A 13,557-nucleotide genomic window follows, 5' to 3' on the forward strand; every position below is an offset into this window, starting at 1 on the left:
CTGTGCGTCCGGAGCGGGAGAGGCCACAACAGTGAGAGGCCCGCGTACTACAAAAAAAAAAAAAAAAAAAGACTTGCAGAAAGAAGGAATGAAAGGCACTGTGGCTGCATGTTCAGCAGTTCCTCCCCTCCGTCCACATTTCAGGAAACATGTCCTTCAGTGACACCTCTGTCCTTTCTGTTTTCCCAAGATTTCCCTTCATGCTCAATTTAGCCAGATTTCAACCTGAATTAAAATGTCAGGAAACAGGGTAGTATTTAAATTATGTTTTGACTCAGACCTCATGAAATCCCCTATGGAAAGCCCCTTGAATCAAGCTCCCTTTACATCATTATCAGAGCGTCAGCCTCTAGAACCTTCTTACCCATAATCAAACTTATAATGGCTCCAATGGAGTAAGTACATTCACAGTGGGTAAAGAGACTTCAGAGGGTCTTAGTAGATCTTCATTATTGCTATGATCCCCCTAGCTATGCTATCACAAAGTCTACAATTTTAGAAAAATCTAAAGGATACAATTTTAGAAAAATCTACAACAGTTATCTGTGTAGGAAAGCCTTCCCAAACTGCAGGCAGTATCACTCACCTAGTGTACTTAGCTCTTCCTCACAACCTCTCAGCCCAGTAGTCATAGGAATGTGGTCCACCTACACTCACTTCACTATTCGGGAGTGTGAAAATGTGCAAAACCAGACAGGTATGTCTGTACTAAGGTAAGTTTATGTTTATAACTGTGAAGGGATTCTAGAGATCACTGGGTTGGAACGCTCCATTTACAGGGGGAAAACTGCGATCCATAGAAGTCAAGAAGTTTTTCTCACTGTGCCGCACTTAACCACACAGGCTGAACTGGAAGCCAGTTCTGTTGATTCCTAGTCCAGCGCCCTCGCCAGTGTAACTCACTGACTCACTCAGTCCTAGTTTCCTGCTCTATTCTAGAAATCACTTTCCTTAATAGAAATCTCTCCATCTCTTTATATCGGTGTGTGAATAGCCGTGCCTGTGTCAGTGAGCATGTATGCGAATGTCTACGTGTCTCTCTGCGAGTATTTGTAAAGCATATCACTGGGTGTTTATGCCCTTTCTCCCGGGGAAAGCTCTAGGTAATTACAGCTCCTTACGTCGGCACCAGTGGTGAAGTCAGGTGAAGATCTTCTGAATTAATCATTAACAAACAAACTTGGTCCTGTCTCCTGTCAGGAAATGTGGCAAAATAATTAGGGTGGAACCAGACTCTCCCAGGGTCAAACTTGGTTCCAGGCAGTGAAAGAATTTAGAGACGAGGCTATAGGTGGCTGTGACAGACCAGCAGTGTACTGTCTCTACAAGGAGAATGTGCCCAAGCTAACACGGATACCGTCTTGGTTTTCAGCCTAATCATTACATCCTATGATGCTAACAAGAAAGGTTAAGTACTTCTCTAGCCTAGTATTCTGGGAAATCCAAAGAGAAGCCTAGAAAGTGTTTAGGGGTCTATTCCGCCAGATAGAGATACAGCCAATACTTAGCAGATGATGCTTTCTCCATGTTATTCAACTCAGAGGGAGAGCTGTTTCATGGTAAGAAGTCTTCAGAGAGTGTGACGCATTCTTCCATTTTGTTCACGTAACTAACATTAAAATTGCTTTCACTGTTAGATGGCTTTCTTTCCTGCAAAGTACTGTCAGAGTTTCAGTATTGTCATCACCTAAGACTCCTAAATTCATAACCCCTCATAAGATGTTGTCTTCCTTTTTAAAGGCATTACATCAAAATAGATGGGGATGCTCGTGGGTGGGAAGAGCTGAGAAAGGGTAGTGTGAGGGTGGAATGGCACCGCTTGCTGCTCTTTGATAACTGTTTATTTAAGACATGATTGGGCTTCCCTGGTGGCGCAGTGGTTGAGAGTCCGCCTGCCGATGCAGGGGACACAGGTTCGTGCCCCGGTCCGGGAAGATCCCACATGCCACGGAGTGGCTGGGCCCGTGAGCCATGGCCGCTGAGCCTGCGCGTCCGGACCCTGTGCTCCGCAACGGGAGAGGCCACAACAGTGAGAGGCCCGCGTACCGCAAAAAAAAAAAAAAAAAAAAAAAAGACATGATTTTTCAAAGTGTCCTAAACAGTTCATCTCTAAAATTAGCTGACCAAAGTTAAGGCCAAACAGCATAAGGTGCAGCAGTAACAAATTTAACAAATGAAGAAAACTCACAACACCCTGTGAGTTATGTGCCAAAAAGCATAAATAACTATAACCTATCATTTAACCTATCATTCTATGGGAACCTGGAAAGATATCTTGTCCAACGATACACTTATTAAACTTTCAAAAGTTTTAATACAAGAAGGCAGATAAAACAGGAAGGAGAAGAGATAATAGGCAGTGTTTGAAGGAATGGGTTGGTTAGTCTTTCATTAACTTAGTTAACTCTTTTACCTTCTTTTTCCCTAAGGATAATAGACTGGTGCCCAGTTTTCTTTGTACTAGGCTAACTCCCACTTACGTAAATCTTGAAGTCCTTTTGAGGGAATGTCTGATCTCCCCAAGTGCAAGTTTTATAAGAAGGAACTGCATTCTTCTGTATCTCCCTCTCCAGTGCCCGGAATTCTCAAGCAGAAGTACCCAGTCAACCCTGACCTTTTTTTTCCCCCAGAACTCAGAGACAGCAGCTGCCAGGTGGAACTGCTGCCTGGTCTCTTCCTCTCAAAGGGCTATGCTAATGCAAGGTAGGGAATGGGCCCTTGAAAAATCGTTTTGCCATTCCTGAACAGTTTTACCTTTAAAAGATGCTTGTCTCCCCCAATCCGAGCCCAGATCTCAAATATCCTGTTTAAAAGCTATGTATCCCCCTGAGAGGCTTTCTGGAAACCCATTTTTATCTTGTGCTTTTTAAAATATTTATTTATTTATTTGGTTGCGCCGGGTCTTAGTTGCGGCTTGCAGTCTCCTTGGTTGTGGCATGTGAACTCTTAGTTGTGTCATGCATGTGGGATCTAGTTCCCTGACCAGGGATTGAACCCGGGCCCCCTGCATTCGGAGCACGGAGTCTTATCCACTATGCCACCAGGGAAGTCCCTGGAAACCCATTTTTAAATGAACTGCTATTGACTCACAGACTTAGAGAACGAACTTACGGTTACCAGGGGAGAAGGGTGTGTGTGTGGGGGGGAGGGATAGTTAGGGAGTTTGGGGCTGACATGTACACATTGCTAGATTAAAAACGGATAACCAGGCTTCTCTGGTGACACAGCGGTTAAGAATCCGCCTGCCAATGCAGGGGACACGGGTTCGAGCCCTGGTCCAGGAAGATCCCACATGCCACAGAGCAACTCAGCCCATGTGCCACAGCTACTGAGCCTGCACTCTAGAGCCCGCGAGCCACAACTACTGAGCCCGCGTGCTTCAACTACTGAAGAGCCCACGCTCCGCAACAAGAGAAGCCAAAGCCACGTCAATAAGAAACCCTCACACCGCAACGAACAGTAGCCCCCACTCAATGCAACTAGAGAAAGCCCGCATGCAGCAGCAAAGACCCAATGCAGCCAAAAATAAATAAATTGATTAACTGAAACAAAAAGTTCTTCAAAAAACAAAAAAGAATGGATAACCAAAAGGACCTACTGTATAGCACAGGGAACTCTGCTCAGTATTCTGTAACAATCTAATTGGGAAAAGAATTTGAAAAAGAATAGATACATGTAACAAAAAATAAATTAAAAAATAAAATGTTCACTTACACAATATAAATAAATTAATTAACTGTTGTTACCTAAGCCGTGGCTGCATAAATCAAAGAGACGGGGTGAGGAAAGAGAAGGAGGTAGCACTCAAGCGGCTCTGCGTTAGAAAAAACAACCTAGGAGCATCTCTCTGGGCTGCATTTACTGCAGTCACCAATCTTCATGGGACCCATGGCAGGAAGGCGGAAAGGCAGGGCTTGTATATTTAGTACATAGATACATGCTGAGGAAGAACTGAAGGAAAAAGAGAAGAAAGTACAGCAGTGGGCCATGAACAGAAGTGGGCTGGCTGGGCACCATTCAGATTAAGAACTGGCTTCATTTTCCTACCTGGCTTTTCTCCTTCCAGAAGTTCGGACAGAAGCCAAATCGCCCACATTCATCCTAAATCAGGCTGTGGCTACCTTGCAGTGTCTTGGTTCTCGGAGCAAAGTGAAAGTCAACCTTGTATATTTGGAAAAAAGGCGAAAGGTCAAGCACACTCAGAAGAACCTGAGAGTCGTGCTGTTCCCCGCAGAAACAGCACTGCCCCCCACCGAGCTGTCACCTAACCCTCACATCCAAGGTTCAGATTGGATCCCTTGTGACAGGCAAAGGTGAGCTTGGAAAATGCGATGGAGGTAGGCGCTGCCTTCTGGCTGACGTCCTTGGAGGCAGGTAGAGCTTAATAGCAGCTAAAGCCTCAAGGAAATGGATTAGCCTCTCTCTCTTTAGGCAAATCTATGTAAATTTTTAAAATGTCATTTTAGTGCATGGATTAGGCTCTTTGGAATTTGATTAGTATGAACTGATTCCTATGGTCTGTTTACCCCATGAGAAACTGTGGCATACAAGAGAAATAACATCAAACAAGTGTTTATTTCTCCAATGCTCAGTTTCCATAGCTACAGATGAGAGATTTGACAAGATGATCTAATTTCTAGATATGTAAGCCCAACATCAATATGTAAGGCCTCTCAAATAGCCCTTTCAACCTGCTAGTATTATTACAGAATAATCTCTAAAGGAGATTTCCACTTAAATATAATGTACCTAATGTTCCCTATTTAAAATGAATTATTTTGCAATAAAGCATCATCCCCTAAATTATCCATTTCATAACTTTGCATTTCTTGTAGACCTCCTTAAAGTGGGGGAATTCTTGCTCAAATATTCTTAGCCAAAGAGAAGCTAATATTGCAATTCCATCAGCACTGGGAATAGACTGCTTGTATTTACAAACTTGCTCCACCTTAATACTCAGTTACCTAGCAGATGAGACCTAAGAGATGAGCTGCCAACAGGGATGGACATTAATTTAGAAGCTGGGCAGAACTGGAACTACACTGACGGATGAAAAGCCTATTAAGTAGATTTTGAAACAGTGGCTCCCAGGAGGTGGGAAGACATGCCACACTGAAATCCCATTATCCCTGTGGCTAGAGGGCACAGTTCTTCTACGCAGAGACAGGATCTGCCTCCTCTTTCAATCATAATATCACTCAGTTTGCAAAGTGTTTCTCACACCTGCTTTCTCATTTTTGTTTCCGATCTTCACATCACTCCTGTGAAATAGGCAGACCAAGAATTATTTTATTATAACCATCCTGCTGATAAGGAAACCAAAACTCAGAGAACTTATATGTTACTTTTCCAGAGTGAGATTTATCTTCATCTCATCTGACCCAGAAACACATATGCTGTCACTTCAGAGAACTGACTGGCACTATGCTGAAAAAAATGCCACATAATTCTCTTGTTTTTCCTTTTGAGTCTGTTGGCTCTTTGTCTCTGCTTACCTTTGCCAACACTGTCTTCCTGATTAAACAAATCAAGGACTACTTCCCCTATAATTTGTGTACAGTACCTGGTACTGTGCCCACTGGCCTCTGAAGTAAAGAACTGTCATTTTCACACAGACTTAAGACCTGGGAGAATAATTCAGAAAAGTCAAGTAGGACGTACAGATCTCAATTTAATAGGCAATGACAGGAGGCCATTAAAAATAGAATAGGAACCACTGTCGGAACTGGATTAGATCAATTTGGGAGGCACGTGAAGGTGGTTCCAGACCACAGCCAGCCTCCATCCGCACCCCATCTTTTCCACAGCTGTTTGAGTCACCATCATCTCTCATTTGGATTCTGCGAGAGCCTCCTAACAGGTTACTCTGCTTCTCCCAGGCCCCCCACTACAGTCTGATTCCAACTCAGCAACCCACTGATCCTTTAAAAACAAAGCCATCCGGTCACTGCTCTGCGCAAAAACTTGCAACGGATCCCCACTTCAAGCAGAACAAAAACCAAAGTCCTCAAACTGGCCTACAAGGCCCTAAATGATATGGACCCATTTCCTTCAGAAACTCCCTCATCTCCTATGACTGTCGCCTTGCTCACTCCACTGCAATCTCTCTGGCCTCTGTGCTCTTCCTCTAAGACAAAAACATGCCAGACACACTCTGCCCCAGGGCTTTTACACTGTTCCCTCTGCCTAGTTCCCCAGCATCTGCTCGGCTAATCCCCTCACCTCCTTCAAGTCTCAGCTCAATTCTCATCTTCTCAATGAAACCAGCCTATCCTGTAGGTCGCCCAACCACTGCCCACCCGCACCCCTCCGACTGCCCCCTTACCTTTCTCTACTTTGTTTCTTTTCGTAGCACTTATGCCCTTCTAACAAACCATAAAACTTACTGTACTTATTGTCTGCTTCCCCCAGTCCCTCCTCAGCCCTCCTTCCCCCTTGCTTGTTCCCATGGTAGAAGGTACCCAGCTGATATATCCAAAGTATGGAAGCAGTCCCTGGCACATGCTAGATAATTTTTAAATATTTGCTGAAAGAATGAAATTGAGGGGTACATGAAGCTGGGAGGTCTCCCCTTCTTCCAGCTCCCCCTTTCCCCAAACCTCTCTCAAAGTCGTTGACTTAGACTCCACTAGACAGACCTGCCGCAGTCATTAAGGCAAATTATGCTACTTCATGTTCTTCCTTGGACTTTGGAGGCATCTTTTTTTTTTTTTTTTTTTTTTTTGCGGTACGCGGGCCTCCCACTGCTGCGGCCTCTCCCGTTGCGGAGCACAGGCTCTGGACACGCAGGCTCAGCGACCATGGCTCACGAGCCTAGCTGCTCCGCGGCATGTGGGATCTTCCCAGACCGGGGCACGAACCCATGTCCCCTGCATCGGCAGGCGGACTCTCAATCACTGTGCCACCAGGGAAGCCCTGGAGCCATCTTTTTTAAAGAAGGAAACTTTCAGTGGTGCTACACCCTCCATCCTTATTATCATTATGCCTTTACGAGTATGGCCATACTCCTTCACTCTGAACGTACATTAGTCAAAGGCGCCATGGGAATTTAATCCATATCTTATTAGTATCTCTATCCTCATTTATTCTTTGGCATTATTAAGGCCCACACTTTAAACCTATGGACAGATCGATGGGGCCACAGTTAGAAGTTCATATCAGCTGGGTAGAGCTAGGGTTTTGTCAGGTAAAATCAAAGGCAGGATAAAGTTTTCTCAGTTGTCCTTTCATTGTTTCTTTCTTGTTTTATAGCTTTTTTACCAGGGATCTCCCAGTGTAAGGTCTACCCAGTGATGGGGGCTTCATCAGAGACTTTTCCCACCACTACCACCTTCGTAACTCCTGGGAAAAAAGGAGAGAAAACTACAAGGATTGATGATTTTTCTAGTCCTCTGAAACAAGGTACAGAATAAGTAGAGGTAAGACAAGAACGGAAAGAAAAAGAAACATTTTCAGTCCCAACACCTGCCTGGGTCTCCTAGGATTTTCCTGGAGGTTGAGAAGTTACACAGTTTGCATTAGAAAATCACTCCATTTCTTATGGAAAAAAAATCAGCTTCTCTATAAAGAAGGTCCCAGAAATGTTTGTAGCTTGACACTATTAATAATCCTTCACCTCCACACAAGTTGAGCTCACCTTGTAGCCAGATTCGGGGACAGCATAAAGGGTATTGGTGTGGTGGGTAAGTCCAGCCATCGTGTGAATAGAGAGGCGACATTTAAACTCTAAGCACTCGTTACAGTGATGACAACAACCAAGAAGCATGTTTTCATCTGCATTGTTTTTACAAAGAGCCCTCCCTAAATTGGCCAGGACTCAAATTCTGTAAGATTTCAGTTTGGGTTACATCCCAGTTCCAACAGGAGAAACGTAAATAGGAGATTAGTATTAACAAGATGCATATGAGCCATTTGTCCCCAAATTTGGCTTATGATCCAAAAACAATGGCAATTCACCTCTGTCCCTCATATGCCCCACTAAATTGAGAAGAGCATAGGAAATGTGATTTGCTAATCCCATACAGTATGTGTGTCGAGGCACAAGGACAGAGACCGTGAGAGGGCTGCTGGTGACAGACTCCCTTGCGTAACTTTTCTTTCCATGAAAGCAGTGCAAGAATCAATCCTACTTGATCATGGAAAAATTCCAAATCCTAGTAAAGGTGACTCTGGGAAGAGACTGCAAAGGAGGTTAGAGCAGAGCCCATGATGCCTACTCCACTCCTGACTCTGAACTGGAAATTCAGTCTCTGTCTCTGAGTCAGGCTGGGCCCCCATTCGTCTTGTGAGCCAGGAGACCTTCAAGTCAAAAGGTCAATCTTTTCCTTCTCTCAGGTTCTCTTTTCTCCCTTTTCTATTCCTCTCTCTCTTTTTAGACACAGATGAGGACCTAGAGAAGAGGCAGAAATGGAGCATCGTGGTCAAATTTCTGATCGCAGTCACCTTGTTGTTCAGGGGAATTGCCATTACCGTGTTCATCATTTTTGAAGTCCCATGCCCTGTAAGTTTGCTGATGTACTGGGTCCTTGGACTTGATCTATAAAGACCTCCTTCTGTCCCAGAGGCAGGCTGGCATAATGAGAAAAGCACAGACTTTGGAGTCTGGACACACCTGCCACTCTACACTCACTAGCTGAGTGGCTTTGAGGAAGCTGTTTGCCTTCTCCAACTGCAGCTGCCTCATCTTTAAAATGGGACTAATGATATTTGCCTCTCATGGTGGTTATGAAGTTTAATGGAGATTCTGTGGGAAAGGCTCCTGGCACGTAGAGGTGCTTGCTAAATGCAAGTTCCTTTCCTCTGCTGTACTTGTACATTCTCTAGGGAGGATAGAGCCAATAGGAATGTATATTTTCTTTTTCCTTAGAAGAGATGATTTTCAGGAATTCCCTGGAGGTCCAGTACTTAGGACTCCATGCTTTCACTGCCAAGCCCGGGTTCGATCCCTGGCTGGGGAACTAAGATCCCATAAGTCGTGTGGCACAGCCAAAAAAAACAAGAGAGATGATTTTCTTTAAATGGCCCGATGTGAGGTTTGGAAGATAATCAGATGCACAGCAGCCACCTGAAGTTAATACCAGGTCATTTTCTCCCTTCAGAGTCAATGCCTAGGAGCCAGAGAGCTATGCCAAAGCCAGAGGTTGTGGAGAAGGCAAAGAAAGGAAGGCCAGCAACCTGGTGTAGCTGAATCCCAGACTGACTCTCAGCCCAAAAAGGAAAGTGTTCTCTGTATGGCTATTGTCATTTGCCTAGAGAAAATGGGGTTAATATATAAATCCTGGGAGACAGGAAGCTGCTTGAATTATGCAGCAAATGTGGGTAATTCTTTTATGTGTCAGGAAATGGGCAGGTATTTGTACTACTGTTTTCTTAACATCTGCAGGGTCATAATACAATAGGGTACTTTTTTTTTTTTTTTTTTTTTTTACATATAGGGTACTTATTGAAAATAGCTATTTATGGGCATCAGATATAATAAATCAGAATGGCTAGAGTGGGACCAGGAATCTCATTTTTAAGATTTTTTTTCACTGGACCACCAGAGAAGTCTTTTTTTTTTTTAGATTTTTAACAAGCTCCCTAAGTAGAGGTGGTTTTACTGTGAAATTAAGGAAGCTTAAACTCAGGACCCACGGGACCTGCACAAAGGCTTTGAATCCAATTTTGCATTTTTAAAATCTGTATTCTTTTTCTTTAAAAAGGGTCCCTGAAATTGTAAGAGCTTCAGAGCCCACAACCTACGTCTCCATCCCTGCCCCTGGGTAACTCTGACATACAACACAGTTCAGGAACCACCACACTTGAACACAGCCTGAATACTTGGCAAAGCACCTTCTTTCTTCCCTGCCCTGGGGTTTCCTGGCAGGATTATAAATCCATATTGCACTTTAGTGTGTAAGTCAGACACCACACCACCGGCTCAGCATGGCTGCTTTAAATAGTTTTCCCACCAGGAATGGACTCAGCCTTTGACTACAAGAAAGTGATGGGTGCCTTCTCTACATCTAAAAACCCACTGAAAGAGATGAAAGAGATGAGGTCTCCAATACTTTTTTAAATTAAAGAAGGTGGCCACTTTTGTAGAATTACAGCACTGAGAACGGGTCTCAAAGATTATATAGTCCAGGATGGGACACACTCTTTAGTTCCATGTCAACCGCACATATCAATAATCAAGCAGAGGACTTCCCTGGTGGCGCAGTGGTTAAGAATCCGCCTGCCAATGGAGGGGACATGGGTTCAATCCCTGGTCTTGGAAGATCCCACATGCCGCAGAACAACTAAGCCTGTGCGCCACAACTACTGAGTCTGCGCTCTAGAGCCCGTGAGCCACAACTACTGAGCCCACGTGCTGCAACTCCTGAAGCCTACACACCTAGAGCCCATGCTCCACAACAAGAGAAGCCACCACAATGAGAAGCCACGCACCGCAACTAAGAGTAGCTCCCATTCACCGCAACTAGAGAGAGCCCGTGTGCAGCAACGAAGACCCAATGCAGCCAAAAAATAATAATGATAATAATAATCAAGCATAGTGCAACTGGAAGATGAATACATTCCAGAGGTCTAATGCACAGCATAGAAATTATAGTCACCATATTGTACACTTCAAAATTGCTAAGAGACTAGATCTTATACATTCTCACCACAAAAAAGCAATGATAATTATGTGACGTGATGGGATGTTAGCTAAAGCTACCGTGGTAATCACACTGCAATTTACAAATGCATCAAATCAACACGCTGGACACCTTAAACTTACACAATGTTATATGAAAATTAAATCTCAATTTTAAAAAATCAAGCATGGGGCTTCCCTGGTGGCGCAGTGGTTGAGAATCTGCCTGCCAATGCAAGGGACACGGGTTCGAGCCCTGGTCTGGGAAGATCCTACATGCCGCAGAGCAACTAGGCCCGTGAGGCACAACTACTGAGCCTGCGCGTCTGGAGCCTGTGCTCCGCAACAAGAGAGGCCGTGATAGTGAGAGGCCCGCGCACGGCGATGAAGAGTGGCCCCGGCTTGCCCCAACTAGAGAAAACCCTCACACAGAAACGAAGACCCAACACAGCCATAAATAAATAAATAAATAAATATTTAAAAAAAAAAAAAATCAAGCATGGCACTCTTTCCACCCAGGCATGGCATCAATCTTTTTTATCACAGTGCTTTAGGTACCCAATGCCAACTTATTTGTCATCTCTGGTCTAGGTTAATATTTTCTATAATCCTGTTTCTGCTAATGTTAGATGATGAGCCCAGGTAAGTCAGTATAATTCTATAATTTAGTGTATTTTTAGTTCTTTAATCCAATCAACATTATCATTTCTACTGAACATTGAAAGAAATAGGCCTGAAGGGGACTAAAAAGTCTAGTCCAGAATTAGAAGAAGCCACGTAACAGCAACTCTGATTGAATTTCTCCCATGAACAAAATAAGATACTAAATGATAAAGGAATTAATTTTAAAAAAAGAAATTTTATACACACTGCCTCATTTGAGCCTCATAAAATCCTGGGAAGTAGCTAGGGTAGGTATCTACATCTTACTGATAACTTAAACTAAGGCTTAGAAAGGTTATTGACTTTCCTATGGTCACACACCTAGTGGAAACAGAACTAAAATTCAGGTCTTTTAATTCCTATACTGGATTTATTGGCATATTCATCTCTTCCACAAAATTTTACTGAAAGCCTTGAACTGAAGTTCCCTGCCTTCAAGAGGCTTAGAGTCTATGTTCATAAACAGTTAAGCATTTAGAAAGTACATACAAAATCAGGTGGGGCACGGTATAATGAGAGTGGAATGGGATTAGTAAAAAATATTTGGTCCACATTGACCCAGATCTTTGCCCCTTCTCAAACAGAGTGAGATTGTTTGGGCCTGATTCCAGGAATGAAGTCGAATCCCTGTGCATCTGGGATCCAAAGTAGCTGCACATCCAGGGCCCTTTCCATTCAAGGCAAATCGGTCAAACAAGGGATGGCTGGGCTGTTTATTAGGAGGTTATTGGTTTCAACAAACTGTAGGTTCTCATACATAAGTGCACTTTGCTGATACTTTCGCAGTGTAAAGCACAATAACTTTTCCTAGAATTGATGGGTAACAAAGGCAAAATGATGCGCACAGGGTTTAGTACTAAGCTATCTCTTTGTTGGTACATTAAGAAATACCCATTTGCATCCTTCTTTATCTTTCATATTTCCTTTCAATCTCTAGGTTGGACAAGATGCTTCCAAATCATCAAGCCCCAAGAAAGCTGCAGAGATCACTGTGGTCCATGAGACATACTTCTGAAAAGTTCTGCTCTGCCTCACACACTGAATGAAAGATACTACATTGTCTTCTCCCTACTATTAATCAGTATGGGCAGATTCTTGCTAATCTTACCCTCGTATCTTCAGCAGGGACATTATGATCAGACAGTAATGCCAGGCCAATGAGGGGGAAGCCTGGGCTCCAGAGTTACTCTCATGCCTTTGCTACTGACTTAGCCACAAGCCTCTGAAATTCACTTGGTAATCCCACAAAAAATGGATATTTTTTTCACCCCATCAAATGAAAACAAAAAGTCTTCCCTCTGAGCACTATGAATGGACCCACTACTCTCTTTGACAAAAGGTTTAAACACAGCCTCCAAGGAACTGAGCAAAGCAGCCCTTGGTGGGGCACATTCACCAAGTCCTCGATTGTCCTCTCTGCTGACCTCACGCGCACTGGCTCTCAGCCAGCTGAGGGTGGGGCTCCTGTTTTCCCAGGCTGGCATTCATAGGGCTTTATGACTTAGCCTCTGCCACTACATGCAGCCCTCCACACACTGGGAAAGGGAACGTGACCCTAAGCGTTCCAAAAGTCCTCCTCGTGACTCATTCCCCAAAGCACTTAGGGACTGCGTACAAATAGGATCCAGACTGGGAATTCCCTGGTGGTCTAGTAGTTAGGACTCGGCACTTTCACTGCTGTGGCCTGGGTTCAATCCCTGGTCAGGGAACTGAGATCCTGCAAGCTGTGCAGCACAGCCAAAAGACAAAAGCAAACAAGCAAAATCAAATAGGTTCCAGACAAGGTCTGCTGATAATCCAGAATTCCTAAAGTTGGTCTGACATTATACCTTACCATCACAGTGAGCCGCAGACATTCTGAACAAGGATTCCAGAGCAACATGATTATGTGCTCCTTCTCACAGAGGAATGGCTCTAAGTCAAGTCTGACTTACTTAAATGAGTTTGGTGAGAAAGTGAAACAACTGGTTTTTATTTTAATACTCAATGCAATATTTTACTGTATTTCTTAGCTGTGGTTTCTTCCTTTCCCTTACCTCAGCTAAGAGATAGTTTAAGAAAGGCTCAGTTTATAGAATTTATTATGAAATTAGATTTTTATTTATACATTGTAATTTTTCATAAAACTCAAAACTATGTATTACAATGCATATGACTTTTTACAATGAAACGAGACATCTACAATCTATTTTGTGTATCAAAGAATATTCTACTTTTTACCATTATAAATTGTCCTACTTGCGAAATTTCCTAAACATGTTAAGTAAAAAACTGTC

The 13,557-nt window shown here is 43.5% G+C and overlaps 1 protein-coding gene across 1 annotated transcript; it reads left to right on the top strand.

Moving 5' to 3' along the window:
- Positions 1–636: 636 nt before the first annotated feature.
- On the top strand, positions 637–13,031 carry C20H17orf78 (chromosome 20 C17orf78 homolog). The gene is given in 9 exon segments (XM_060135713.1): positions 637–697; positions 1,330–1,407; positions 2,631–2,687; positions 4,028–4,233; positions 4,235–4,313; positions 7,252–7,401; positions 8,376–8,500; positions 9,099–9,221; positions 12,219–13,031. Coding segments are annotated over 9 exon segments (957 nt in total). The 3' UTR covers positions 12,297–13,031.
- Positions 13,032–13,557: the final 526 nt, after the last annotated feature.

The sequence above is a fragment of the Lagenorhynchus albirostris genome, chromosome 20 (assembly GCF_949774975.1).
Source record: "Lagenorhynchus albirostris chromosome 20, mLagAlb1.1, whole genome shotgun sequence".
NCBI classification, from domain to species: domain Eukaryota; kingdom Metazoa; phylum Chordata; class Mammalia; order Artiodactyla; family Delphinidae; genus Lagenorhynchus; species Lagenorhynchus albirostris.